The sequence below is a fragment of the Poecilia latipinna genome, unplaced genomic scaffold (genome assembly GCF_001443285.1).
Source record: "Poecilia latipinna isolate Pla-1442-1.1 unplaced genomic scaffold, P_latipinna-1.0 Scaffold28, whole genome shotgun sequence".
In the NCBI taxonomy this organism is placed as follows: domain Eukaryota; kingdom Metazoa; phylum Chordata; class Actinopteri; order Cyprinodontiformes; family Poeciliidae; genus Poecilia; species Poecilia latipinna.
Genome location: NW_015112644.1, coordinates 490,962 through 518,873, shown reverse-complemented (window position 1 = coordinate 518,873; position 27,912 = coordinate 490,962). Strand labels below are relative to the sequence as shown.

General features: G+C 39.1%; 1 protein-coding gene across 5 annotated transcripts in view; it reads right to left on the bottom strand.

Moving 5' to 3' along the window:
- Positions 1 to 27,912, bottom strand: part of LOC106951782 (AT-rich interactive domain-containing protein 1B-like) — a 226,538-nt gene that overhangs the window by 149,048 nt on the left and 49,578 nt on the right. For 4 of the 5 annotated variants that reach the window (XM_015039508.1, XM_015039515.1, XM_015039485.1 and 1 more), the window contains exons 3-4: positions 21,182 to 21,337; positions 5,132 to 5,236 (exon numbers count right to left, since the gene is read on the bottom strand). In XM_015039508.1, the coding sequence (XP_014894994.1) occupies positions 5,132 to 5,236; positions 21,182 to 21,337 (261 nt within the window). The remainder of the gene's footprint in view (positions 1 to 5,131; positions 5,237 to 21,181; positions 21,338 to 27,912) is intronic. The other variant, XM_015039501.1, reaches the window with a different exon arrangement.

Sequence of the window (27,912 nt, the reverse complement as noted above, 5' to 3'; positions counted from 1 at the left end):
GTTGATGGCGTTTCAACTAAAAACCTAGCGGTTGGAGTCCTTGTCAAACTGTGTTTTTGACTAAAGTCCCAGAGGGTTAGAGCCTCAGTTAAACGACGTTTAACTGAAGTCCTAGAAGGGGTGCGGGTTTTAATGTTTTTGTCTTTTTTAATCTTTTTCAAAATCTCTTTCTCTTTCTCACTGCTTATTCAATGTCACATGCTGTTTTTATTTTAATTATGTAAAGAATTTTGAAATGCCTTGCTGCTGAAATATGCTACACAAATAAAATTTGATTGATTGATTTTGATTGAAAATATTGTGCAGATGGGTTATTGACATATTATCTTAAATAATTGAATCAGTTTATGACATATGCAATTATATTCTAGTTTTACTCCATCCCCATAATTGTTTTATGTTTTGGCAGCACCATCCGCAATAATGTCAGGTGGTAAAACCATCGAAGTAAATGAGTACACTATGATGACTAATAAAAACTGAGCTTTAAGGTTAATGAACTCAAAGTAAAATATTTTTCAATTTATATGTCATTACACAACAGAACAGAGGAACAAAATGTTGAAGCTTTCATTTTGAAGTTAAACAGGATGAAGCATCACCTAATGAAAATCAACTGACCTTTATAGTTATAAATAGTTATTGCTCACTTTGTTGCATCTCATGCTGTATGTCGGTTGGTACACTTTCCATGTTAAGAGTTAAAATTATCTTTAAAAAATTAATTATATTTAAATGTTTTATTCTATTTAAAAGCAATGCATGCAAAAGCTTCAAACGTGTGCCTAATTTGAATTAGCTACAATAGTGGGGTGTTGTTGTTGTTTTTTTTTTTTTTGATAAATATTTGGTTCGCCGTATTATTGTTTTCCCAGACATTAAAAAAAAGAGAAAAACATTAAAACATCGCTTTAAATTTTACTACTGAGGAATTTTTCAATACATTGCTCCAAAAATTAATTACATTCTCTGTGATAGACCCACTCCTATTTTTTTTTTAATAATAATGATCTACAAATAATAAATACAATGTGTACAAAATGTACATACACTTGTAATTTACTTAAAAAATATGTCACACTACTAATTGATTTTTACTCCGTATTTAGTTGCCTATTTTATTTCGTATAAAACCACTCAAGGGGTGAATATGTAATTCACTCAACCTTGTTTTAGAGATTTTTGGGGCATCGTAAGCAATTATGAATCTGAACACAGCTTGAGGCAAAACGGTTTTAATCGATTACAAATGATAAGATATTAAACAGAGAAGATAAGTTTCTGTGGAAGACCTATCTTCACTTCCAGTTTTTGGTCTCTCTCAATTTGATCTTAGCTGGAGCCTGTGCGTGCAGCTATTGCACTCACTGCAAGTAAAATAACTGCAAATAAACTTATAACTGGGACTCGATTAAAGAAAAATCCAGAATTGTCCCTTTAAGACAACAAATACAAAGGAATGATGTGGAGAAACCATGGTGTAGAGAGAGAGAGTGAGAGTGAGAGAGAGAGAGAGAGAGAGAGAGAGAGAGAGAAAAGGTTGGATCTTTCACCCACATACAAATAATCACTCGCAAACACAGCTGGAAATAACAAGGCAGCAGACGACAGGGCAGCCTGTGCCAATCACGCGCTCCAGCTCCAACATAATGCCAGCAAACCAACATGTTACCTTTATTGACCAGCAATTGCACACATCCTGGGGAAATCAGAGCAATTTTGAAAATGGCACCACTCAGCCGAGAAAAGCATGACTCCATCAAGTCCCTGTGCAATCTAAGCCGCGATTTCTGATGTATGGCATGAAAGAAAAGCAATCAAATAAGAGTCTTTCCAAAGTTATGACCTTTGACTGGGGAAACAAAATCAAATTTGTAATGATTCCCACACAAAAATCAAAGCAGAAGTGCTGGCAACAGGTTAGCAGTTTAGGGAGGGGAATGAATGGGATTTTACAGGCAAGTTTAAACATCTATTTGTTTGTTTTTCTCTTCAAGGTTGAGCTTTTCTTTTGAGCACCTATCTGATTTCACAACTGTCTTAAAAGTGAAGTCAGAAAGACCGGAGACATTGTCACCAGCAACACGATCTGAAGGCCTCATATGGCTCGACCTGAGGCTAGGTCAGCACAAAGTGGTCCTGGGCTAAGAGTGGGCTTCTTACGTGACATGTCTGGGCCGAATAAGCACAGCCCATAAAACCAAAGCCAAGTTGGATCAGCTCCATAGTTCTTCACTGGGTTTCAAATTGGTGTAAGCATAATCAGTTTCAAAATGAACAACACATCTAAGACCAGTAGAGAAAAAGTTTTTTACTGGCAGTTGTCCTGTATCAAATTAATGTAGACAATTAATAACGGTTAATTATTTAACCAGCAGTGCATCCCATCTCTGCTAGAACAGATTCGAGCTGGGATTCAACAGCTCGAATCTTCCAGTTATTGAGATAACTGGAAGTGTTGTTTGTGAGCATAAAGTTCTAATAGGGAAGAAAGTGTGACATTAAAAAGTGGTATTTACTTTTTGATGTCATGGTTTAGCTGCTCTCCAAGCATTCTTCCTACACATTTATCCACAATAATTAGCTGCAGATTGACAGTATTTTTTATTTTTTTCTCTGTGTTGGAGCCAAATCAAGGAGAGATATTTCACTGCAGATGGTATCTGAGTACTTTAACTTCCCTTCCATCTCCAATGAGTAGCTCAAATCAACTTTCAGGGCCAAACAGCATCTTGCTGTGTGCAAACTAACTTCAGAAGGAGTCACACAGCTTAAATGTTGTGACAGGCTGTGTCCTCATTCATCACTGCAGTGCAATTTTACCCTCGCATGTCAGAGACCGACTGATTGTGTGTGTGTGTGTGGGGGGGAGGGGACAGACTTGCACCAACATTCGATGGCAAGCAAACATGGAGTATTCTGGTGACACAGTTGTATGGAGAAATGAGTCCTGATGCATCTGTCATTGGTGATCAACCATTATGAGGTGAATTATAGCCAGATTCTGTTCACCATCAGTGAACAATTCTCCAATTGATGCTGTTTGCTAGGTATTCAGGCTACTGCTCTCAGACATCTTTCCTGACTTCCTGCTCCGTAGTGAATAAATGTCCATTTAAATACTGACTTTATGTAGTTAATTCAAATACCAGAGTTTATTTTCATTGCGCTTATCTAAAATGGACATTGGATTACACAAATTTCCTCATTTGGCATTCTAAAGTTAACATCATGACACTAAAGCTTCCTTTGAAGGGACAGAACAGCTATCATGAGCTAATGATATATGCGCTTTTAAAGTAATTAATATACTAAGTGAACTGATTTCAGATCAGAAAAGCTCCCAATACATAATTGCGCAGTGATGTATATCCAAAAAAATTACATTTCAAAAGACATAGGAGACATCAAGACTCTCAGTCGTGTAAGTTACTGAAGCCTTTTTTTCCCTTTGGTCTATCTTCAAAAATCCCGCCAGATCACACGGCAGACTCATCCCAAAACAAAAACATGACTCTTCACCGACCCGCTCTCCCTCGCTCCTGGCAGAGAGAGGGAGAGAGCGATGGGAGGGGGGAGAGGGAGAAGTGGGGAAAAGGATGACAGCAGCTTTAGATCTGACATCAAAAGCAGACGAAAGAGTGAGAAAGGGAGAGAGAGAGAGATAGAGGGAGAAAAAAGCAGTTACATCTCCACCGTGACAGCTTGCTAGAAGAGCCTCGCAAAATGCGGAGCAATTTCTCTCTCCTGCTCTCCATCACCGTCTATCTATCCCCCCCCCCCTCCATCTCTCTGTGTGTCTCTCATCAAAACTTGCTGCCGATTAGGATCTCTGCGAGCCACGTGCTTCGGGACGAGATGTGAAAACACACAGAGAACCCAAAGGGGTAAAACGCAGGGATTAAAGTGGTGAGGGAATAACGGGGTGATAGTGGCACCGGTTCAAATAGATCGGCCCCCGCGACTGCTGTGGCTCCTCGGCTTGTTCTTGTTCTCTCTCGCTCCGGATTCACACATTGATATATCAAGGCCGTTTCTCATTATAGCATCAGGAGGCGAAAGAGCTTTCATGGAGCTGCTTTAGAGGGGGAGATGGGAGGTGGGAGAGCGGGTGAAAGAGTGTGGGAGAAATTGAATGAAAGAAAAAAGGAGAAACACGAAGATGAAGCCAGATGACACACTATTAGTGCGTTAGGAAGGGAGAAGGGAAGAAAGTAAGTCTCACTACCAGTTTGGAATCCCTCGACAAATGACAGATAAGTCAGCACTGATTTGAAACAAAGAAAAGTCAACCGTCAATGTCTGCCGAGACGACCAGCGTGCACAGATTTTAGACCAACCGGTATGAGGAGAAATTTGCAGCCTAATTGGAGTTTGCACACTTAATTTACTTTTTTCTTGCAGTTTATTCCTCCACTCCTGGGGCTTCTCCAAAGTATCTGGTAAATTAAACTGCACGCACCTCAAGCAGTGCCAATATTTGCGACCATTTGCAAATGTCTATTTGTTGGGAGAGAAATGATGGCGTAAAAAAGCAATTAGTGGAGCCAAAAAAAAAGCCAGAGCAACCCTCATACTTCAGATCAAGCTGGTCACACCATTTCTTCTCAATTACTCCTCCAGTCAAGCTGCTCAACGATTTTTTTTTTTTTTTTTTTTTTAACTCAGCCAAACATTAAGAGGTTGGCGCATGTGGGTTCGAGTGTGCTCAGAAAGAATGCCTTCGCTTGGTGCATATGCTTGTCTGTGCATGTGGGTGTGTCTGTGTCTGTGCGTGTGCATGAGAGTGGATGTATGCTGTTGGGACGTGGCGAGATAAAAAGTGTCCTTTTTTCCTTTGGCATGAACACCAGTCAAAACACAGACGTAAAGCTCTGACATGAGCAGTCAAATCCCCTGAGATGTCAGACAGAGAAGCGGGTCACAAGGTGAGCAGAGGATTCTGATTAGACAAAAGAGCTTTAAGCCAACATTGCAGAGTCAGATGGTAATATATTACATATTGTGGAAAGAAAAAAGAAATCATCTTCTCTTTTTGTAGTTTCGAAACTTGTATCATCGGAAAATTCCTGTAGTGTGGTGTAGATTTAAAACAACAGTGCTTTTCGGGATGGTGCGGACAACAACTCACCGGCAGACTGGAAGGACGGTCCTGGGCGACTCCGTCCTCGTTGCTGGTCTTCCCAGAATTCCCCGGAGCAGGTCCTCTCATGCTGTAGTTTTCCTGCTGAGCCTCCTAACATGATAGACAAAAAGAAAACACATTAGAAAGGAAATTAAGTACTTTTGCAGTTATGTTTCCACACATAAAGTTTGCAAATATACTTTATGTGTGCAAATATGAAGTATATTTTTGATTTTGTTTAATGCTCTACTGAGACAGAAATATAAAATAGCAAAAACCTCTCTGATAAACTGTTCTGCAGTTTCTGTTCTACAAATAAAAAAAAAAAAAAACTGAGACTGAATGTGCTGCAAAATATCTTAAAATTTTGGGCTTTTTTCAGTGATGAACTAAAAAAAAATCAGCAAGTTTTATTTTAAAAAAATTATAGCTTTAGAAAATTCAATCATCTAATTTGAGTAAATTTTTTCAGTGGCAAAAAAAAAACATCCCATCAAGACAGTTTTTAGCCAGATCACTCATGTCACTATTGTTCAGGTCCCAGATTACTTGTACAAAATAAATGTAACAGAATCATTTAGTCTGTTAAACTTTACTTTTCTGCAACAAGAGTTTGTTAGAACTTTTTGTAAGTAATTCATGGCTGTTTGGTTCCCTGAGCATAAATATCCCAACACAGGTCTGTTTCTTTTAAAAAGAGGAACATGTTACATAAGTATGAAGATATTTTACATGTTTTTTTTTTTTTTTTCCAAACATGTAACATTTCAGGATGTTTTACCAAGCAAAAATCAGTGACTTCATAAATACAGCATGTCAACACCACGGGCTGCTAATAAGGCAGGAGCATCATTACTGTGTTAAAGTGCTGAAGGGATAGAATAAACTGTTAGACATTCTTAGGTTTACAAGGCTGTAACAGACTCTGACGTTCCTGGCTGGATGGAGTCAAAACGCAAGCGGCACACTCTGTATGAAGGAATACACAGAAACCTCATTCGAACACACACCGATCAGCGCATCACGCCGACCAATTCATTTCAACCAAATCCAGCCTAACCACCCACTAATCCTCCAAACATGCACACTCACATACAAACCCACATCAAGACATGCACTCAGTCCCATTGTTCAATCCAAGTCATTTTCTTTCCCTCTGTAATCACAAGCCTATCTAGTGTAAACCAATTTTCTCTGCATTGTCGGAGGTGTTGCCCTCTCTCGCTCCCTCCGTCTGCGTCTCTCCCTCCTTCCCTCTGCCTCTTTTCATTCACCATGAAGGTCGTTCCTCCATCATGTAAAGTGTCGGCAGCACAATGGCAACTTGTTAAAGAGCCCTGAGTGGAGGGATTAGTGATAACTGATCAGCGAGTCGCGGCGAGAGATCACACACAGCCGTTCACGCACACAAACAGATGCAACACGCGCTCGCACACGCACACACATAGAACCATGTGTTTATGTGAAACACACACAACTCAAAATCCATCTCTCCCCTCCAGTTTGATTTCTTATCCATGGTGTGATTATACTGTAGTAGGTGGGCAATATTTCTGTCAGCAAGGTGATATCATTTTATAGCAGGAGATAATCCTTCACAGCGGGAGATGTATCATGTGAAAACCGGTCTATTATTAACTGTAAAGTCATTTTAGCTTCAGGATGAGTATGAATGATGAATGAATGATCGGGACCTTTTAAAGAGTTCATTTCATTCTCTTATGCAAACCTTTACAAACTCATTTAATAGCTGCTAATAATAGTAAAGAGCATTCATCCAATTATTACTTGTAATTAAGTCAAAGTGTCCGTGAAATTAAATCCTATACGTGTGAGTTTTTATACATGCTCCTGGGTGTCCCTACTAACCCAAAGTGTAAATTCAAAATGCAAATTATTTTTAAATTCCTAAAAAAAAAAAAAAATAATAATAATAATAATAATAATATCTTGACACACATGCACTGCTTATTGTTTTATTTGTCTAATAATTTGATGATGGTCTTGAAAATTGCTTGATTAAATTTGAAATCTATTTGGATAAAAGTTCCTTATTACAAATAGGAAACTCAAGCTATAGTTTCAAATAGAACTGTATGAAAATGTACCTAAATGCAATATCTACCTGAATGGAGTACACTTTTCTGCATAAGTATAGTAACAGCTGTTTATTTCAATAAAAAGTACACCTGGGTCAGTGGTTCAGTGCTTACTTGTGTCTCTTTTCAGGGACCGAGTCACAGACGGACTGAATAATGCCATAAACAAAACAAGAAAATGGTGGCAGCTTTCCTGTTTCTTTCCCGTAGAAGAGCATAGAGGTCAGTAATTCTAAACTTATCTTAGCATTTTCCTTGGCTGGGTCGAAGACAGACCAACTGCTGCCATTGCCATTAATTCAATTCTCATTTAAATTCACTGAAGGTATGCATGGGTCACTGCTTCAGTGTTAAGTTGTGTTGTTTTTTTTTCTTTATAGAAACATCACAAAGCTATTGGTGCCATCAAATTTCTGCATTCAATCCATTTTCATTTCCCAAAAAGCACTCCTGGCTTAGGGTTTCCTTGGCAGAGCCACAGAATGAGCTTTTGCTGTGATCAACTTTGTGCATGTTCTTCATTTTTCTTTCTCACAGAAAGTACATCTGGCCCGCTGTGTCAGTATTTAGCTGAGTTTCTATTCTTAAAGAAAGCATTGACAAGAGTTTCGCTTTAATCAGCTAGGAAAACTGTATTTTGTCTTTTTTTCAAACTATACGGGCCTTCTGCGATGTTTTGGTCTTAAGTTATGTTTCTTTCCTCAACAGAAATTTTGATTTGTTTTGGCACACTTTTTTTTTTCTTTCTCTGGAAAGTATACTTGACTCAGTGCAATATTTTTAGTTGTATCTCCTTCCAGGAAAAAGCAATTGATGGCTCAAGATGCCATGTTTTGCTCAGTCTGCTCATACTTTCTCAAAGCAAGTACCCCTGGTTACGGCTTTTAGTTACTTCCCTTTGAAGCCACTTGAAGCTGTTGATGCCATTGATTTCTTGGACTCACATTGTTTTGTTTCTTTCCCTTTGTTTTTTTTTTGTTTTTTGTGTGTGTCTGCTCACTCTGCACTCGTGTCTCAAATAGTCTGGGCAGACGGGTATTTCAACCAGAACATCCACCAGAGGTTTCTTCTTCTTTTTTTTTCTTTAAATGAGTTCTGGTCCAACCCCGTCACTGCATGCTTGTTCGGAAAGAAGGGTTGCTGCAAAATCATTGATTTGCAATCATCTAGACTTCTTTCAATAACTTTTAACCATTTGTTATTAAATGTTTAACTGAACTCTATTGTTCAGTTAATTGTTTTGCGATTCATCTGTTTTGCAAACTGTATGGACTGGACTTCCAATTACTGCATGCAATTGGAGCTGAATCGGACTTTATACACACATGTATATAAGAGGTTGCACTAGACTTGTACGTTGTCTGTCATTTTGACTAACAGGGTCAAGAATAAAATCCTTTCATAATTAATTTTTATCAATCAACTTTGGAAATGATAATAATTACACTTAACTGCATAATATAACGTGCTGGGACACATCATCTTTTATTCCAATACAAAATATGAACACACTCCCCTCCTAAACATGTTTGAAAGCCGGAGGGGAACCGCAGTAACTACCAGATCTGGTTCAGTTAGAGGACCGTATATTGTCCTAGAGGTGGGTGGGCACTGAAAGATGCTTGACAAGAGGACCACAACACAGAAAACCTTTTTTTTTTATGTTAGCTTCTGTGTCAAGCCCCTGAGCAATCTGTGTTTATATGTGCACACAAACATCATAGATGCGTGCCCAACATTAGCCTTTTATTACATGGCTGGACGTGTTTGAAGTAGAAGGCCTGCGCCGACACAAATACACCTCCACAGGTAAATAAAGGCAGGAGGTAGAGAGGACAGGAAGATGTGTGGTGGCCTTCTGATGAGTGGACGCACATGTGGATGGCTCATGAAGAAAAATGCACATACACACACACGGGGAACCGAGAATAGAAAAGAGGCTGCTGACTCAAGTTCAATATTTACACAGGAGTGAGTCTCTAGTGTTTGTGTGTGTGTGCGTGAGCACGCATGTGCGTGGGCGTGTGTGTGTGTGTGCACTCTCGGGGTTTTAAGTGGGTCAAAGTGAGGTTAGCGTCTTACTACTGTTTACGCTCATGTTCTTACATCATAACAGTTAAATATGTGATGAACACAGAAGACAGGGGATACAAAGAGAGATGAAAGAGAAGTCTGAAAGGTTAGACGCAAAGGAGACACAGATATTGTGAATCCCTGACTAGAGACAAAAAGATGAAAACTGAATTGAAAAAGTGAGAGCGAAAGCACATAAAAACCAAATGAAGGAGTGCTGCAATTGCGTCCTTTCATTTGAGTTTTTTTTACAGTCCATTGTCTCAAAATCCCATTTCCCAGCTAATTTAGAAGCCTCTAAAATACACTCCACTCCATACCTTAAGCCTAAGGCCACAGCTAATCCTGTCTTCACACACGCACACACTTGCAGCGACACTCATTCATCCTCAGTGCTTTTGAAAAGACTTCATCTTGGCATAGTGGAAGCGAATGAAGGATATTGAAGGAAAGCGTTTGAAGTACATGAGGGAATGCAGGAATCAAACTGTGAGTTAAATGCTATTAGACAGCTGTGTGGAAAGGCAGTGTAATATTAGATTTGATTGAATAGATGACTGCTGAATGTGGTGTAATATATATAGAGCCGGAGAGGTTTTATGCAGAAGTAAATCAATATTGCACCAGCAACTCAAATCAGGCGCAAGTGAGAGTCAAGCAGGGAGCGGAGAGCAGAAATGCGTTTTTATCGCTCGCAGACAGTTGTTTTTTGTTTTTTGTTTTTTTCAGTCCAAAACTTGAGCAAACTCTGTTTTAAACGTAGCTTGCATCATAACCCGACTTTTAAGTTAATTGTTTTTGCATTGTTTAGAGTCTCTGGTGGTAAATTAGCAGACGAGGACACGAACACTAATCAGTTTCACACTTTCCCTTTGCCGCTCACACCTCATTTAAGGAACTTCTTTTGCACCGTTTTGGCTGACTGCCAACCACGTGTTCTGACAGGGGAGCCAGGTGAAGCACACGCCACGCTTTCCTAATTTCAATTCACGCTCTTAGAACAGAAAAGCAGAGAAACTGGCATGACAGCATGTGAGCGTTTGATGTAATTGGGTGAAAAAGAGAAAGCAACCAAAGCAATTTCCCAGATGTTAAGTTAAGCTTAATCTTTCGTCTTCTAACAGTCAGTATTGGATGTACCTTACAGAAACAAAACTTGTCACAGTATATGTGTATATATTTTAAATTCTTCAGCTTTTAAAGTTTAATCCCTTGTGCAGAGCCCTGTTCTGCTCTCGGCACTTTTGCTTTTTTAAAACTTTGTGTGCAAAACAAAAATTGTTGCCGCACTGCTCCGTTTTGCTTCACTTTCAACAGTTTTCATCTTTGCAAGAATCAAAATCCCTCAGCCATGTTTCATCTTTGCTGGTCCACACAGTTTCCTCTCAGGTTTTTCTTCTTCTTTAACGAATTCCCCCTCGTCACCTTTGAGACACCTCTCCATTTTTCCTTCTCTCAGTCTTCATCAATGCCACATCCATCCTTCCCTTCCTCATCTCCCCTTGTCTCCACTGCTCTTTTCATGATTACCAAATAAATTAGTCATCTTCCTTTCCCCTGCACCTTGGCAGATGCAAATCTCTATCAAATACCATGCTAATGCCATTAATATTCATTAAAAATTAAGCTTAATTGCATCTCTTTAAGAGAGGTTCCAACACACACTACTTCACCATATCCCTTGCACACAAGCATATATGATCATCTTCAGGGGGACAGGGAAGGTGGTTAGAGTTTGTGAGAAGATGGCCAAAGTTGAATGAGAGCTCTGGCAATCAACAGCTATATCTTGCCGGTAATCAGATACCCTGCTGGGGTAATAAGTTGGCTAGAGGAGGAAAATCAGACCACCAATGTGAAAACATGAAAGTTACTCACTATGGGTGGTGTATTTCACCCCGAAGGCAATATTCAAAGACTATACACTAAGAATACAAAACTATGTGTTCAAACATACAGTAATATGCAATACATTAGAATATGAGTTCCAATGAGTTTCGTTTGTCTGATTCAAAAATAAATAATTCTGTATTAAAATGTATTTTTTTTTTTGTTTTGATGTAATATTCTTATCTTAATTGTTGTGTTTTCATTTACCTGTAGGAAAGATATCATCACAATTAACAGAAATAAAGACTTAAAATATCCTCTGCATGTAATTAATCGTGCTCTACTTAGTTAATTGAGTTACTAAAATTAACCTTTCCACAATATTTTATTTTTTTTTGAATATGACTCGCTTAGATCAAAATAATCACATATAAGTCACTTTGAGCTAAAGGTCAAGGGGATTGTTTGTTTCTAAAGTTTCTAAAACCAAGGAAAGCTGCAGTGTGACATGGACACTCTCCTTATAGACTCGAACGGCCATGCAAAGAATTGGCTATTTGAATCTCTAGATGTGCAATGTGCCGAGTGTTTTTAGATATTTTTATTAACATTTTTGAAAACCATGTATGAATGTCCTTCACGGTTATGTAAGACATTTATTTCCTGTTACACCAAATTCATGCAAAATACATGAAGGTTGGTTTGACAAAATGTTAAGGGATTAAAGAGTGGGGATACTTTGTGCAAGGTGATGTCTTCACCGTGTCCTACTTAAAAATCAAGACACCTCTGATGTCCATATGATCAATTATCAAACAGTACTATAAATGTATATGAGAATCATGTCATGATATTTGGAGAAGTCATAGTACTGACTTATTCTCATGATTTTAGGACTTTATTTTTATAAGTTTACTTTTTTCTATTTTCTTCATAGCCCTTATGACCCAGTCATAGATCAATAACCAAATGTTCTGTAAAAAAAAAAGTTTTTGTAATAGTCCTCCCTGTTCTATCATTACCATAAAAAACATACTTGTTTAACTTCATATTGGCTAAGCTGTTGACAAGAGAAATGTGCTAAAATCCTTGTTGAATAAAAACAAAAAAAAAAACATTGCACAAAACAGCTTTTTCACTTCAAGCTGGGGGAGCAGGACATCCATATTCAACACTCTGCTTTGGTCCAGATACGCAGACAAGCCAACACCAATCAGCCTGAAACAACATTCAAGAGCGAGAGTAAAAATGATTACGGCTTTTTTTTTTTCTGCTTCTAAAATAATATCCAAAACAGTTTTTGTTTCTAATGTGTTATGTTTTTACAAAAGTGTTTTCTAATCTATTTTAAACAGAATTTCTACATTCTGACCAACTGCAGGCCCATGCGACTGTAAAAGGTGACTGTTAGAATGGAAAAAGATGTGTATAGCACATCGCCTGCATCAGTATATGTTTTTAACATCAAGTGGTGTGTGCAGCTGTGTGAGTCTGTGTGCTTGCAGCCTATCTTAATAGGTCCATTTGTAGCAGGGCCTGTTCTAGTGCCGTGTCCTTCAGATTGGATTCTATCTCAGCAATCCCCCTGACCTTTAGCTCAAAGTGACTACAAGAAAAGACCTGAGCTCTGACACAAGATCCTCACAAGCACATACACACACAACCACGAGGAAAGTCTTCATTATAAAAAAAAAGGATATAAACGCACTCAGAGACTCAGAGGAAAATTAATATGCACACATTTACTTTACTCGACACACTCCTCTGCATTTGCACGGGCTTTCCCTGAGGGATGATGTCAGATGGAGCTAACATTGCCAGGGTTTTCGCTTTTATTCTCCTACACAAGCCAATCAAATCAAAGCCCGTCTTCACTTCACACACGCTTTGCAAGTCCCCGTCACCACAAGCCCTACCACCCGTTCTCTTCAACTTGCTTTGGCATACCGTTATAACTAGTGTACACCCACATGACTTTTGCTAAAGCGCTGAGGGACGATGGCAGTGTGTTGGCGAGCGTGACTTTGACTGTGACATTTTTTTGGGGGGGTACTGTCTGTTTTCTCTTTTGGTCTGTGAAGTCTGAATCCAGGAACAAATGTAGCGGCATTTCCTAACAAATGGCAGCTAAATGAGGCCCCTAGGGTGCCGCGTAGCTAACTATCGCTGCCCCCCCCACCCCACACCTTTATTTTTGAGCCATTATGATTGTCCTAACCGTTCCAAAAAACACCTCTCTCATTCTTGTTCATTTGCATTTGAATTGCAGCTCCACAGTACAAAAACAAACATAAATCAAAAAACGGGGGGAAAGAAAGAAGGGAAAAAAAAAAAAAACTGTGGCAAATTCTGGCCGAGCAATTAGCGAATGTCAGTCAATGTTAAGGTAAACAAAAAAAAAAAAAAAAAAGAGACGCTAAATTAAAAACATTGCATTCAGACATTTTGTCACACACACACGCACGCACGCTACTAAACTGACACAGTATACAGTTCATATATATTTATTTTTTAGTTTCATCGTTTAGTTTTTGCTTCAAAAGTCATCAAGCTTAAGTGCTCGTCTGTGGTGGCCAATCAGAGTGCGGCAGGCCCAGGGTTGCCGTGGCGATACACGGGGACATTTAGAGGACTCCGATAAACTCTGCCATTTAAAAGGTTATGACAATTAACGCGGCTCTCCGCAAATTACCACTGCCAGACCTTTACCCACGGACGTCTCTCTCCCTCTTATCACCTCGCGCCCAGCCTCGCTCCCTCTCTCTGCCTCCTCCTCACTATCTCGCCATATGCCCTCCATTTCCACAGCCTGTCCTCTTTTACTCCCCCCCCCCTGCTGCTCCCAGCCCACCCGGCCCTCCCTACACCCCCTTCCACCCAGCAGCACTTTTATTATCCTGTTAATTAACAGACTTCTACACTTAATATTCAAATGCTGACCAATTAATGACATTGAACTTTGGGCACTCCCCCTCCACACACACCCACCTACAAACCTTTGTTTCAGTCCCCAACTCACACACGCACACACACACACGCACGCTAATACACTCCTTCCTGTCTCTCATTTCCTTCATTTCGACCCCTCAGCCTTCCCTGCCATTGCCAAGGTGAGCTCCCATTTCTGCGTGATTGAAAGAGAGTGTGAGTGTGTGTGTGATGAGGGGTAGCCAGGGGTGGCTGAGGCAGCAGAGCAAGTATACGACGAGGGGGTAATAAAGCCAGAGGGGTGGGTCGAAGTAAGGCACGATGGCCTTTTAATTAACCTGGTGTGATTAAAAGCGGGGGTGTGTGGTGGGTGGGTGCAAGGGCGAGGGAACGTGGCCTGCTGCTACAGCCGGTTGGGGGGCTGAGAGGTGACAGACAGGAAATGGGAAATAACACGAGAAGTAATGAATGTTACAAAACGTGGACATGTGGACATCCTGTAGGTTTTATACAGTTTTTAATCACTGCAATAAAAAAAAAAAACAACAAGATCAATTACATTATCGCACAACAGCACAACGATTCAATATAATGATTAAAACTGTATTTAGTAAATGAAAAAAACCTGATAAAAGAAATTATTAAATATATTAAATGAAAACTCATCATCACTGTTCCAATGTTTCTTCTCTATTCATGGATAATGGCTTTCTGGTGGTTTGCTGGAGTCAGGAAACCATTTATGAGGCTTTCAAACACTTTCCAGGATGAGAGTTACATCAATTACTTGATGTTTATTATGTGAAGCTTTTACAAATCTTTTGGCCCATTTCATGTTGTCAGACAGGTGCTTTTAATAGCAAGTGATTTTGTGGTTCTATAGGTCAGGCGCTTTTTCAACCGAGGGTGTGTCCAATAAAGCTGGAAAAGAGTAATTTATTTTAACAACATAATAACACAAATTATAAATAATACCAATATTATTTAACAAGGCGGTTTGATTCTGAAGATAAAACTTTAAAGTTAAAAAATAATTGTAATGCAAAGGAGAAGGCATCCTACGTAGTGTTTATGAGAGGCGGTATGTGACTGCTGCTATAAATAATAATGTTGATGTGACGTTTATGGTGCAGGGAAACGGAGTTAATGCATTAGTACAGTATAGTAATATTTGTACAAGCAATAACAGCTTGTATAAATACTTTTTCCATGATTTGCCCACACAGTACTAGACATTCACAGTCTTTAGAGGTTAAATTTTAACTGGTGTTAAGCACTCAACATAAGATGTTGACACATTAAAATCTTTAACAGTCTTAAGTAATTAGTCGCTTATTAGTCTTTTTTTTTTTTTTTTTTTAGGACCAAAACCAACCAGTGGCTTACTGAAAAGCAGACTCAGCCCAACCGATTCTGGTTTTGGTAAAACACAGCAAGGCTTTTTGAAGAATGAGTGACATTACTAAAAACACACAAAAAAAAATTTTGAGATGAAAAATTTGCGACCGAAAAATTTTTAGCTTTTGTTTTTTTTTTTAACAAAGCTGTAAGACCGTTCTTATTTTTCAGATGTACACTTACACACAGACAAAACTCAGATTGTTGTCTCTGTTTTATCAAAATTTGATATTTCATTTATTGTTGAGTACGCAAAAAAAAAGCTAAAAAAGTACTAATCAAATAAATGACCCATGAGTACTTTCAACAAAAATATTTGAAAACGATTGCTTTTCCACAGGTGAAAAAATTGACTTCTTATCAACCTGTAAAACTCACTGAAGTACGTGTGTATGAATGGAGTTTTACCAATAAACTTGTCTTGACTGGTTTTCTTGTCAACTGACACCAGATTAAAAAAAAAAAAATAAAAAATAAAAAAACATTGCTGCATGTCATCCCAGTAAATCAGCTTCTATCTGTGCAAGTCCCTGTAAAGTGAGCATGTCCCCTCCAATCAGCTCAGAGTTCATCTATGCTAAAGCACCAGTCCCCAGGGCCCACTCTCAGACAGGAAGAGGAAATGGTAAAAGTCAATAGAGCAATTGGGATCGGTTTCACACAGAGGAAAGTGAAAAAAGGACTTTGAAAAAAAAACAAAAAAGAAAAAAGCTGACTGCCTTTTTTTTTTTTTTTTTTCCCAAAGACCAGCAGTCAAATTCGAGCCTCACTTGAATAGAGCACACAATCTACCACAGATTCTAAAGAACACTAAAACAAAGTGCAGCTAAATTCTGTTTAATGTTATGAGTCTATAAACATCAGTTTAACACACTGTTTCTCAATGAAAATTAAATGGTGTGTGCTCCAAGGGAAAGCTGATCAAAGGCAGAACAACATTATGAGTTTAGGTCTGGCAGATGGCCAGAGTTGCTTTTCACCTGCTCTACTCAGCTGCAGAGCCTACTCTGTCACACTTTGCTGTATGCAACCCTGTAAAGCATATATGCTCCATAAAATATCATCTTCCTCAGATTATGCCCTTCTGACAAATGATAAAATTGTTCTGCTATGAATTAAAGGCCTTATTTATTGTAAGTGACATAAAAAGCAATGAGGAAATTTTGTCCGTCATTAGGATGAAGTGTCATTATAATATCTGCAGCTCATTTGAATCAGCTAAAAATCCATGTACAAAGTCTTGGAACTAGAGTGAACCAAAGAGCCACAGACCATAAATTGAGAAAAAAAGAGGAGAAACTTTCCAGGGGCGAGATAAACAACCAAAGGTATATATCAAGATTGCATCCAATACCCAAAAAAACCCAGAAATAGATTAATGATTTAGTAATAAGAAACAAGCCGAAATGGTCTACATGGCAGAGTTTCAAGGTCACAACCACTGCTGACTAAAAGGATCACTAAAAAAAACAAAAAAAAAACAACCTTGATAATCATATAGATTTTTGGCAAATATTCTGTGGGCTCACAAGACAAACACTTTTTAGAAAGTTTATACAGTTGACTCTGACATAAAACGAGCAACATGAAAATGAACATCACACTTACAGTCATGCATGGTGGTGGCAGTGTAATGATCTGTGGTTGTTCAGGAACTGGATGACCGACTCTAACTGATGGAATCATGAATTCTGCTCTGTACTAGAAACCCCTAAGGAAAATGTCTCACACTCAGTTTCTGATGTTATACAGCAGGACAATAATCCATTATGCACAGGATAGTCCCAGAAAGAAATTAAGATTGGCCTAGTCAAAGCCTGGATTTAAATCAAGTTTAGATGCTGTGACCTAACATTAAACATGCTGTTTGTGCTTGATTTAAAAAAAAAAAAAAAAAAAGCAAAACAAAATGTACAAATCTCTGAAGGTGCACATACTTTTCAGTGGCTCTGTACCTCTTTTATGCTACCATCAGTATATCTGTTAAATAGTTAGCATTTGTTTTTATGGCCTGGACTTTTGATTTTATTATTAAGCGGGCTCTAAGGTCAAATAGGTGCCAACTGGACGGCTTTTGTCCAGTGCATAATGAAGTTCCAACATAATAAATTCGGTCAAATACTGTCTAAAGCTATTTACGGACTCGTTTTCTTTACCTTTATCATATCTATTTGTAATAGAGTCTGACATCTGTAAGGAGACTTTTTTTTCAAAGCTCTAATTAGAAAACTCTGGTTTTTTAAATGTAAATAACTAGAGCCACTCTTTTCCTCAAACACCAGTTCAACGATATCTTCTACTCTCGACTGTCCTATGCTTTTAAAATTCTCTTCTCCAAAGTGGTGCTACATACATTTTTATTTTCTGTATGAATGCTGATATCTTTGAAAATGTCTTTTTTATCCTGTTTTGCTCCTTGCAATCAGATGAGGTCATGAGAGGGCAACAGACTCAAAGAAGGAAGGCATTTTTGCTCCATTTCGTTACAAAAACCAGCTAATAGCAGTTGTTGCACAGCAAACTCTGTGTCAAAGGCAGCTGGAATGGTTTCATCAGCGAGAGGATGTCCTCTGGCTGGGGTTAATGGGAGTGGAGTAGGGGGAAAACGAACTGCTGAGAGCGCCGGAAGAACAAAATAAAGAACTTTTCAGCTTGGATTTCTCAGAGTAATGCAGGGTCAGAAAACAGGGGTCAAAACCACAATGACATCGTAATCTGGCGTGCGCTGGCGATTGTGCGCCGGTGCGTGCGTGTAATCCGTTCGGTGCGGCTCACATCATGTTTCATTTCAGCACAAAAATCACAGACAAAGGTCACCGTTTGACCTTTTCACAGCTCAGAATTGCGGCACCACGCCTGCCTGATTAGTGTACGCGCAGACACAAGCCGACACACACGTATGGATGCTGAAAAAGACGAACACACTCGCTCAGGACAGAAAAATGAAAGTAATAACACAAAGCTCAAAGCATACAAAAAAAAACATAATCTTTTTGTAATCTTGCCCAACTCTGCTGTGTGAGTTCAATTTTCAGACATGTTTACCTCTTAGATACAAAATCAAAAACAAGCACTGAGCCTCTTTGTTGTTTAAATTCATTCTGATATTTTCTTAGTATTTATTTCATACTTTAAAACCTTCACTGAATTTGCAAACCTAAAGTCCTAAAGCCATTGCACACACTCGCTTATGTGCAAAACGTCACTTTTTAATGGTTGATCAAATGTATTTAGTCATTGTTCTAAACTGAGATTGAAGCTCGGATGTAATTTACAGGAAAAAATATTCAACGTTTCACCCTTTTTCCAAAGATATTCTTGCCCGTTTCCATTTTTCAGAAAGTATTTTCAGTAAGTTTATTATGAAGTGGACTGCTGATTGGTGACCCAGACCTTTAACGAGTAATGGGAAAGTATAGAAGCTAGAGGCTTATTAGCTGATAAAAATGTGTGAATTTATTGGCTATATTGTGCTGGTGTGCAGATAGAAGCTAGGAGTTCACACACATCGCCCGCTGTGCTGCTGAAGCACAAAATGCTTTATAGCTGTAACACATACCGCAGGGAAGGATTTCTTGATTATAGGTAAAACCAGCAGGAAGTAGGAAAGATGCAAATGCACATGTTGATTGAAATATAAAACACTGTGCATGCATTGCAATGAGAAACGACAGGAAGCCTGCTCTGTGGTCACCTCAGAGGTTGGCATAGTAACCAATCAGGAACCTATCAGCACAGGAGAAATGAGACCTGAGCCAATCAGTGTGTTCGGGCTGAACTACCTAGAGTATAAATGTCAACGTGGGTCAATTGCCGCCATATCATCAGCCATGATGAAAACACACCATTACTGTCGGAAAATGTCAATGTGGCCATGGATCCTAGCCTCTCCTTGTTAAAGTGAACAATGTTTGCTCAGTAAGCTGCAAAATTTGTGCGCGCGTGTGTGTGTGTGTGCGTGTGTGTGTCGTAGGTGAGGAAACAGAAGTAAGAGTCACAGACAGATTGGTTGACACTGTATGTAAATTATATGCTAAGATTTACGGTTTCCTTTCTGTAACTACCTGCCATTGTGCTCACAGTGTCTCTCTGTATGGCCTTTTTTGTTGTGAATATTGCAATGTGAATGAAAAAAGCCTTTATCTTGGTAAATTTGAATATGAATGCCTTCGCCATTTTCAGATAGCATCAGCTTGTGCAGATTTTAAACATATCTGCACATAATTTAGGTGCATGTCTTTAACATCTGGGATGAAAAAAGACATTTGGAACAATACTTGAACAAATGAACTGCAGTGACGACGTGTCTTCTAATAAAAATACCTGGTCCCTGATATGCAAATTTTTCTACAAAACAAAATTTGCTACAACTTCTTGTGACAAAATCACAATCAGCTTCATTGGCCAAGTTTGTATGCACAGACATTTTTTGTCTGGATGCAAAAATAATGCATGAGAGTCCTGGTAGAAATGACTGTCATACTTTGTCTTGTTTTGTTGCATACTGATACTATTCACTTGTTTGCAAGCTTTATCAGGCATAAAAGGTTTCCTAGCAATCGTAAAATAAAAGCCTCTGTTTGTCTTTCTGGAAAGACAGTTGCTGTCCTCTGTTTTGCTTGTTTTCTATTTTCTCTCGTTGCAGTCTTTTCTACCTAGTTCTTTTCTTGCTCTTGTTTTGTTTTGCTCTCCTCTACAATGACTCGGTGCTGGGCTGTGGCCCACAGTTCCTCTATGCAGCTTGACATATCCCCCATGCTCAACAGTGGATAAGAAACACATTGGCCGGCTTCACTTAACTCCAAAAAAATACAACTCCTTGAACCCCAGCTACAGAATGGAAATGTTTCACAGAAAAGCAGCTGGAAACTTAAAAGGAAATGTCTCGATCCATATCTGCACTCCAGACCCTCTGTTGTTCTGAGACTTGGCTTTTCATCTGATGGACTTCAGTGCATACAAAATCTCCAACTTGTGTGGACGTAGTACTGAGACATGTACAGAATAAAAGCTTAATCTATCTAAAGAGTGATTATATTCATTTTTCCAAGCCTTAAATCTAAACCTTAAACCTTTAAATCTAATGTAACATATACTTTTTTACAGAACATTCAATTCAAAAAACAAAAAAAACATAAGTAAATTATTAGAAATATAGATATGCAATTATATTCAAAGGAAAAATAGAATGCGTTAAGCCAACATATGCAATCTCGACTTTCTAAATAAATCAAACGTGGGGTGCTTTTATTTTGAAGGGGGAGTACTGTACTAATTGGTGTTTCATACACCTGGAGAAAACTGTGATCACTCCAACACTTTCTCTTCCGTCTCATTAAAGTGCCTTTAAACCACAGCAAAAATCCATCCATCCATCCATCCATCCATCCATCCATCCATCCATCCATCCATCCATCCATCCATCCATCCATCCATCCATCCATCCATCCATATCTGCCTGCCTCCAGAGGTCAACGGGCGAGAGGCGAGGTACACTCTGGACACACAACACACTCATATCTAAGAACGATATAGAGACCTAAAAGACCCCAAGTCAGGGTTTGAACCCAGGAGCTTCTTGCTGCAAGGTGACAGGACTCATATGTTTTAATACCTCCTATATTTTTTTTTTTCTTAACAACAGAGGAGGGACTTGTTTCGGCAATAAACTGCAGCATGCACCTTTGTCTTTCTGGTGACAGAGTGTTCTGTTTGCGAGTGACACTACCTGCTGCGGAGGTGGTCGAGGCTGCAGGTAGGAACTCTGGGACGGGCCTGTGGGAGTCTGCTGAGGAGGACTGAAGTATGGAGGGGTTCCCTGCTGCCCTCCTTGCTGCTCTCTGCTGAACCCTCCCATGGACTGCTGGCCATATGGTGCAACCTGCTGAAGAAAAAAAAAAAAAAGAAATCAAACTTATTAGAGGGGAACAACTGCAACTCAGTTCTAATCGTTCATGTTAAACAGCTTGTGTTTGCATTAACTTCTTCACAACTCTAAGACCCCGACAAGTAGGAGCTGATGGAGTTGTGCTGTGGTCAAAAGTCTCACAAAAGGAGTCTCTAACCTGCTGAGGAATGCTTTTGACATGGAGATAAGAAGCAGAAACATTGCCCAAAGCCACACAAAAACTATGCAAATAATATTTTCTACTATCACCAATTGTCCCTAAGCTGCAGGCTCTAAAAGGGGGGAAGGCAAACACCAGCCTCCAATCAGCCCTCCGCCTAATGAATTCCTGCTGAAGACACCTCTAGCTTTATGTCCTCCAGTTTGCCAAATGCATCCACCTCTTTACATTATCTCTGACTCGGTCAACTCGCAGATGAGTTCAGAAGTGCTAGATATTACTGCAGGTCCGTCCCAGGCCGTAACCTTAACGAGGGACACGTGGATGAGTGGTAGCATTCCGGGGCAGAACAGAAGAAAAACAGAAAAACAACTAATTCATAGGGGTGAAGTCGTGCCAAGCGGCAATGCTGTATTACACGGTGGTTTTGAGGGAAAACGCGAACAAGGAGTGCATGTAACAAGCTGGCACAAATACAAATGTAGACTTAATCCCTTCATGTTGTTTGTTATGACTACAGACAGCGCCAGGTGTTCTAACTGCTGCGTGGATTTCCTTATTCACACAGAGACAGCCACACATTTACACAAACAGCCAGGAACAGATTATTAAACAACATTTACGACTACCGACAGCACTTTTAATGTCATATTTCCTTCTCATCATGTCTTGTTGCTCTGCCACAAACTCGTTAAACCTACACAAGGCCATAATTTGGGGCATCTGTCAAGCTTGTCGTCCACTTCCAATGCCTTACTTTAAGATGTCGTCTTAAATCTTCCTTAGCAAAGTAAAACTCTTAAACTTAGCATGATTTATATCTCAAATGATGGCGTTACTGGGCCCTCTGACATGACGTAATTACCACACTATACAGCTTTGTCAGATAAGAGCATGCAGTCAGAGCAGAGGCTTTATGAGAGAGAAACCCCTCTAACATAAAAGGCATGATGAAACTCAAGGCTTGTGGAGAACATAGTGAAATCTGATCTGGTGGCAGCAGAGTACCAGTGGAGATTAATACGTCTGAAACAGGTTTTGAAGAGAGCCTTCCATTGAGTGGGCTGTAAGAAAAGAAATATTCTCTCAATGCTTTTGACTTTCTCAATAGCAGTGATTGGACAGTGCTGAATACTTTTCACTTCAGTGGGAATTTGATTAGCAAAGGACAGGTTCGTGTGCATGTGTGTGTGAGCAGAGCTTACAGTGAGAGAGCGTGTCATTAGGCCGATGAGATGGACAGACAGGGTGAGATCAGTCCGGCTACCAGAGAGGTTAATAGCATGGCCCTGCTCATGCCAACAACACCACTGGATTCATTACCAGCAGCCAGAACTGCACACACACACACACACACGCACACACACACACACTAAGCTACTATTTGATGCTTTAATACTTGAATGAATCCAGAAAGATAAACCATTGCTCACTCTCTCTCACACATATGCGTATTATTAGGCCTGCATCGAAGCTTCTCCAGTAAAAGTGAAGCAGCCTTTGTCCAGTTATTAGTGTTGACAGTCTGCTGTAACACGGTGAGCTTCAACGGGAACACCGCTGTTCTCAGATTGTTGAAGATTAGGTCACCTTGGCAATCAAGACCAGAAATCCATTGGAGGGTTCCTCTTTTCACAGACACATGCAGATACAAGAATCTCCTAGTCACAAACTAGGACTAATCAGAAGAGCAGAAGCTACAGAGGCAAACCGGCAAAAAACACCACCACAAAAAAAGAGAAAGAAATGTGGCTTAACGCTGAATAAATTTAGGGCTACCTACACTTGCCAATTATCAGCATGAAAAATGGCCGATCAGTTCATAGTCTGAATGCAAATTCTCTGGTATATACATAAAATAAAAAAAACAAAAAAAAACAACCTAACAAATGTGATGTGTCTTTGTTTTCTGCCCTTGTGAGAGAATAGTTTATGGAAGCGTCTTTCACTCCAGTTACATCTGCAGGTTCCTCACAGAAACTGAACATTTTCCTATGTTGTGCGAAATAGCTCAAGCTTGGTCAGCTTGGGTCAAAGGCGTCTGTGAAGAGATATATTTAGGTCTGAATGGGATATTCTGAGTCATGAATATGCTTTGGTCTGAACCATTCCATTATAGCTGTGGGTGTATGTTTGAGACTGATGGAAGGTGAACATCTGTCCCAGTCATGTCTTGTGTAGCCTTTATAACATATTTTCTTACAAGACGCCTCGATTTTCAGCTCCGTCACTATCAACACGATTTCTGAATGTAATGAGTCACACTGGATTTTAAACAAGTGTTGTAGAGTAAATTGTGTACAAAGCACATGCAAATAACCCCAATTTGTACTTAAATATATATATATTTTTAACCAATATATAAGTTTTCTTAATCTTCACTTTGTTTTGGTCTGTTCCATTAAATCCAATTACAACACTCTGAAGTGTGACTATGATGTGAAAACACAGAGTGTTAATGATTTTCCAACGCAGTGAATTTTGGGCCATTATTTCAAGGATAGCTTTGTTGACTCATCGTCAAATGTAATAACTAGCAGCAGACATTAGGCATGATCTTTTTTCAGATCTACTAGCAATTCATAGTGTAACCACTATTTTTCTCTAAACTGTTCATTAGAGTATCTGAAGCACGTATGTCATTGTTGCATTCCAATGGGATGGGCTGCAAAAATTTAACCACAGCATGCAGATGAACAAGTAAGACAGTCACAAATATGAAAAGATAGAAATACCAACCCCCTGCCATTCAGTCAAATAAGCACACAGGCAGAAGGTAGACTGGAGGTCTAACGAGTAGCAACCTGCCAAAGTGGCTTTGGGTGGGAAGAAAGAGTTATTCAGATGCAGCTTCTGTTGGATCGCTAGGGCAGACTGCATAAATGCACTGTACCTGCTGAGCACACACCAACTCAATGAAACCTGATGCTCTTTGACTGGGAATATGTTTAGCGATAAACAGACTTGCTGCGCTGCTGGCTGCACCAATAAAAATAACCGCTGGAAGGAGAAAATAAGACCATTTTCTGCCTTTTGCTTTCACTCAGGTGCGGAGAAGCAGACTAAATAACAGTGTGATTTATCCAGAGTGTCTTGGCAGGCACATGGTGTCAAATAAACGTCTGTAATGAAACGGCAACAGATGTGAAATGCTGTGGGGAGAAATGACGCAGGATAGACGTCCTGCGAAGCAAATAATTCGCCATAAACTGCCGCAGCAGTGTGATGAAAACAAAAGCCTTGGTGGTGTATTAAGACCCAAAAAGCACAACAAACGGAGAATAACTCAATCAAAAATCTATCAAAACAAGAATTGTATGAAAAGGCAGGCAATAAAGTTTCTCTTTTGCATTAAATAGCCATGCTAACTCTCATTCAAGCAGACGGTGCATGTGAAGTACATGCAGAGGTGCAAGTCCCTTAAATCAGCTGTTAAAAAAGCCCTGCACAGAACAAGGCGCCGCTTGTAATTCAATTGCGACGATGAAGAACGGACAGAAATCTTCATAATTCTGTCAAAGCATCGATACGCTTGACTGGTGAGTGGGGCCAGAGGTTGGCCCCGTTTTGAGTGACAGATGGGCTCAGCCAACCAGAGCACTAACCAGTGCCATCACACTGACCCCTGAACACATTCACGCCCACAACCTGACAGGCCTGACAGGCACACACATCAGCGATGCATAGCTTTTAACATTTACATGCCAGCAAGGCAACTGGTAAAAATAAGTGCTACTTTATCAAAAAAAAAAAAAAAAGTATTCACATCCTTAAATCTTTTTCACATTTTGTCACAATGCCAGGGAAAAATGTTGACGTATTTTACTTTGATTCACTTGACAGTCCAGCACAAAGCAGTGCGTATTTGTAGAATGAAAGAAAAGGATTCGCAGTCACATGTTTTTCAGAGCATGTTTCTACCAGATTTGCACATCCAAAAATTGAAATTAATGTAAGGTCAGTAAAAAGAGTTTGGAGACGGTCTGAACAGTAATGTTTAAATCTTGCCACAGATTCTCAGTTGGATTTAAGTCTGGCCTTAACCTGGGCCATTACAACACATGAATGTGTTGTAATGGCCCAAGCCATGTGTTGAAAGGCTTCATTAAGCCTTTCAACACATGAAAGGCTTAATGAAAAGCCTTTCATTAAGCAATTAAGTGTATATTTTGGATCAGTGTCCTGCTGGAAAAAAACATCCACCTCAGTCTCAAGTCTTCTGCTGCTTCCAACAGGGTTTTGATGCTGCCACTGTCATGAGTTACTGTGGGGTATTTGGGGACAAAGTGTTTTGCATTTAATACAAAATGCAAATTTTGGTCTCAATCGACCAGAAGACCTTCTCATACTTACCTATATGGTTTGTGGCAAACTGTGCTAAACTCCTATTTTCTGGTGATTGAGCAGAGAGACATTCACAATGGGGATTATTATTTTCTAACCTAACTCCGCTTTAAACATCTCCACAACTTTCTTCTCTCTGACATGATGCTGTTTATTCACTGGTGTTCTCTAACAAACCTTCACAGAACAGATGCATGTATTACTAAGACAAAACTACACCCATTTGTAATTAAGGTTTTATTAGGATAAACCTCACACTAGAGAAGCAACCTGAAAAACCTGAAAAAGCAATATCTCTAAGATTGAGTGACTTCTATATTTAGTTGGATCACTGTATATGGTAGTATTAAAGTTATAGGGTGACGTTCACACTCATAATTTGCAAAAAAACATTTGATCCTCATTTTTCCACTTCACAATTATGTACTACTTTGCATGTTTCTCTAATTAAATTTCAAGAAAATGCAATTAAGTTTGAGATGACAACATGTGGAAAAAGTCAGACGTGTGATTGCTTTTGCAAGACACTATAATTTTTTTATTTTTTTTTTAAAGGAACAAATTTCCTTCTGAGCTGCCAGAAATTGAAACAGGGCATGGAAAGCACAAAAGAATCTGGCATTGTACTGGCAAGGGAAGATGTTTAGAGAGACAGAGATGGACAGATAGGCACGAAGAAAGATAGAGGACGGGTGTTACATACTGAGATACTTAAAGGAAGAGATAAGGCGATGTTTCGCACGATAAAGGCAGAGAGGGAGAGATGGATAAAGACTTCGAAGCAAAAAAGATTTGTGGAGAGAACAGAGCGACACAGACAAGACATAAAAGATGAGTTTTGGATGAAGAAAAAAGATCACAATACAGTGATAAGCAACTGAGAAACAGTTCTATATCATATTCACTCATTTCTACATTGAATTGAGGGGGAAAAAAATTACACGTAGCTGGTGACGCATTTCTCTTTTCCCACTACTTTTGCCATGACACAATGCTTCAAATTATTTTAAAATACTTCCATCCAAGCACATTTAAAGCAAGTAGCATTAAAACAATCCAAGTTGTAGACAGGCAGCATCTGAAACGGAGGCTTTTTCTCTCCACATTTAAAATTTCCAGCAGCTGATAAATCCGAGCGCAGACTTAACAACAGATATCAAAGAGGACGTTTCAGTAAAGGGAACGCAGCGGGTGAAAGGTAAGACAGGAGTGGCAGTGTTGACAGATGTGTCAGTCATGGGAATGAAAAAGTGTGCCACTATCAAAATAACTCCTGACAACAGTGGCAGCTGGCTCACCTTTTTTCTCTCTAAAGCTTCTTCGCTGCAAGAGGTTGAGGCATTTAAATAACACAAAAGTGACAATTTTTAGTTGACCTGCCGTGTTTGCTGTGCTCTCGCTGTGTCACATGTAACGCCTAAAAGATTCTGACTGTGGGAAAAAAACAAAAACAAAAAAAAAAATAACGGCAATTTTAAAAAGCCGTAGATTTTGACAGAGGTATTTTGTAAGCAAACAGTAAATTGAGAATTGCATAATTTCTGCAAAGAACCCAACATTTCTATAAAATTTCAAAATTGTATGCGTATTAATTATGCATTTATTGTTACGGCAATAGATGTGTAAGTGCTTGTTAACAGGAATCAAAAATGTTGTGTTTGTGTTTTGTTGGAGGAAAAGGCTTCATCAAAGGGAATGCGACAAACCATAACCGCTTATAATAGAATAACAGCAAAGGATGGCCATCAATTTTAAACCACTTAAACATATTAGGAGGTAAAAATAGACACCAGATAGTAAAATTATACACAGAGAATATTCAGGTCACAGGCTAAGACTGTAAAGACTGTGGGTGGCCGTTTGTGCCTCTAAAAAATTTAACTGACTTATTTTTCCAAAGATATCAATGCAGACCTGTTACAGCTCACAGCCTTTTTTCAATGTGTTTGCAATGGCAATAAAAAGTTACCTTAGCATGTCTCAAGTTTTTTTTTTTTTTTTTTTTTTTTTTTAATTTTTAAAAAAATTTTTTTACAAAAAGTTTTAA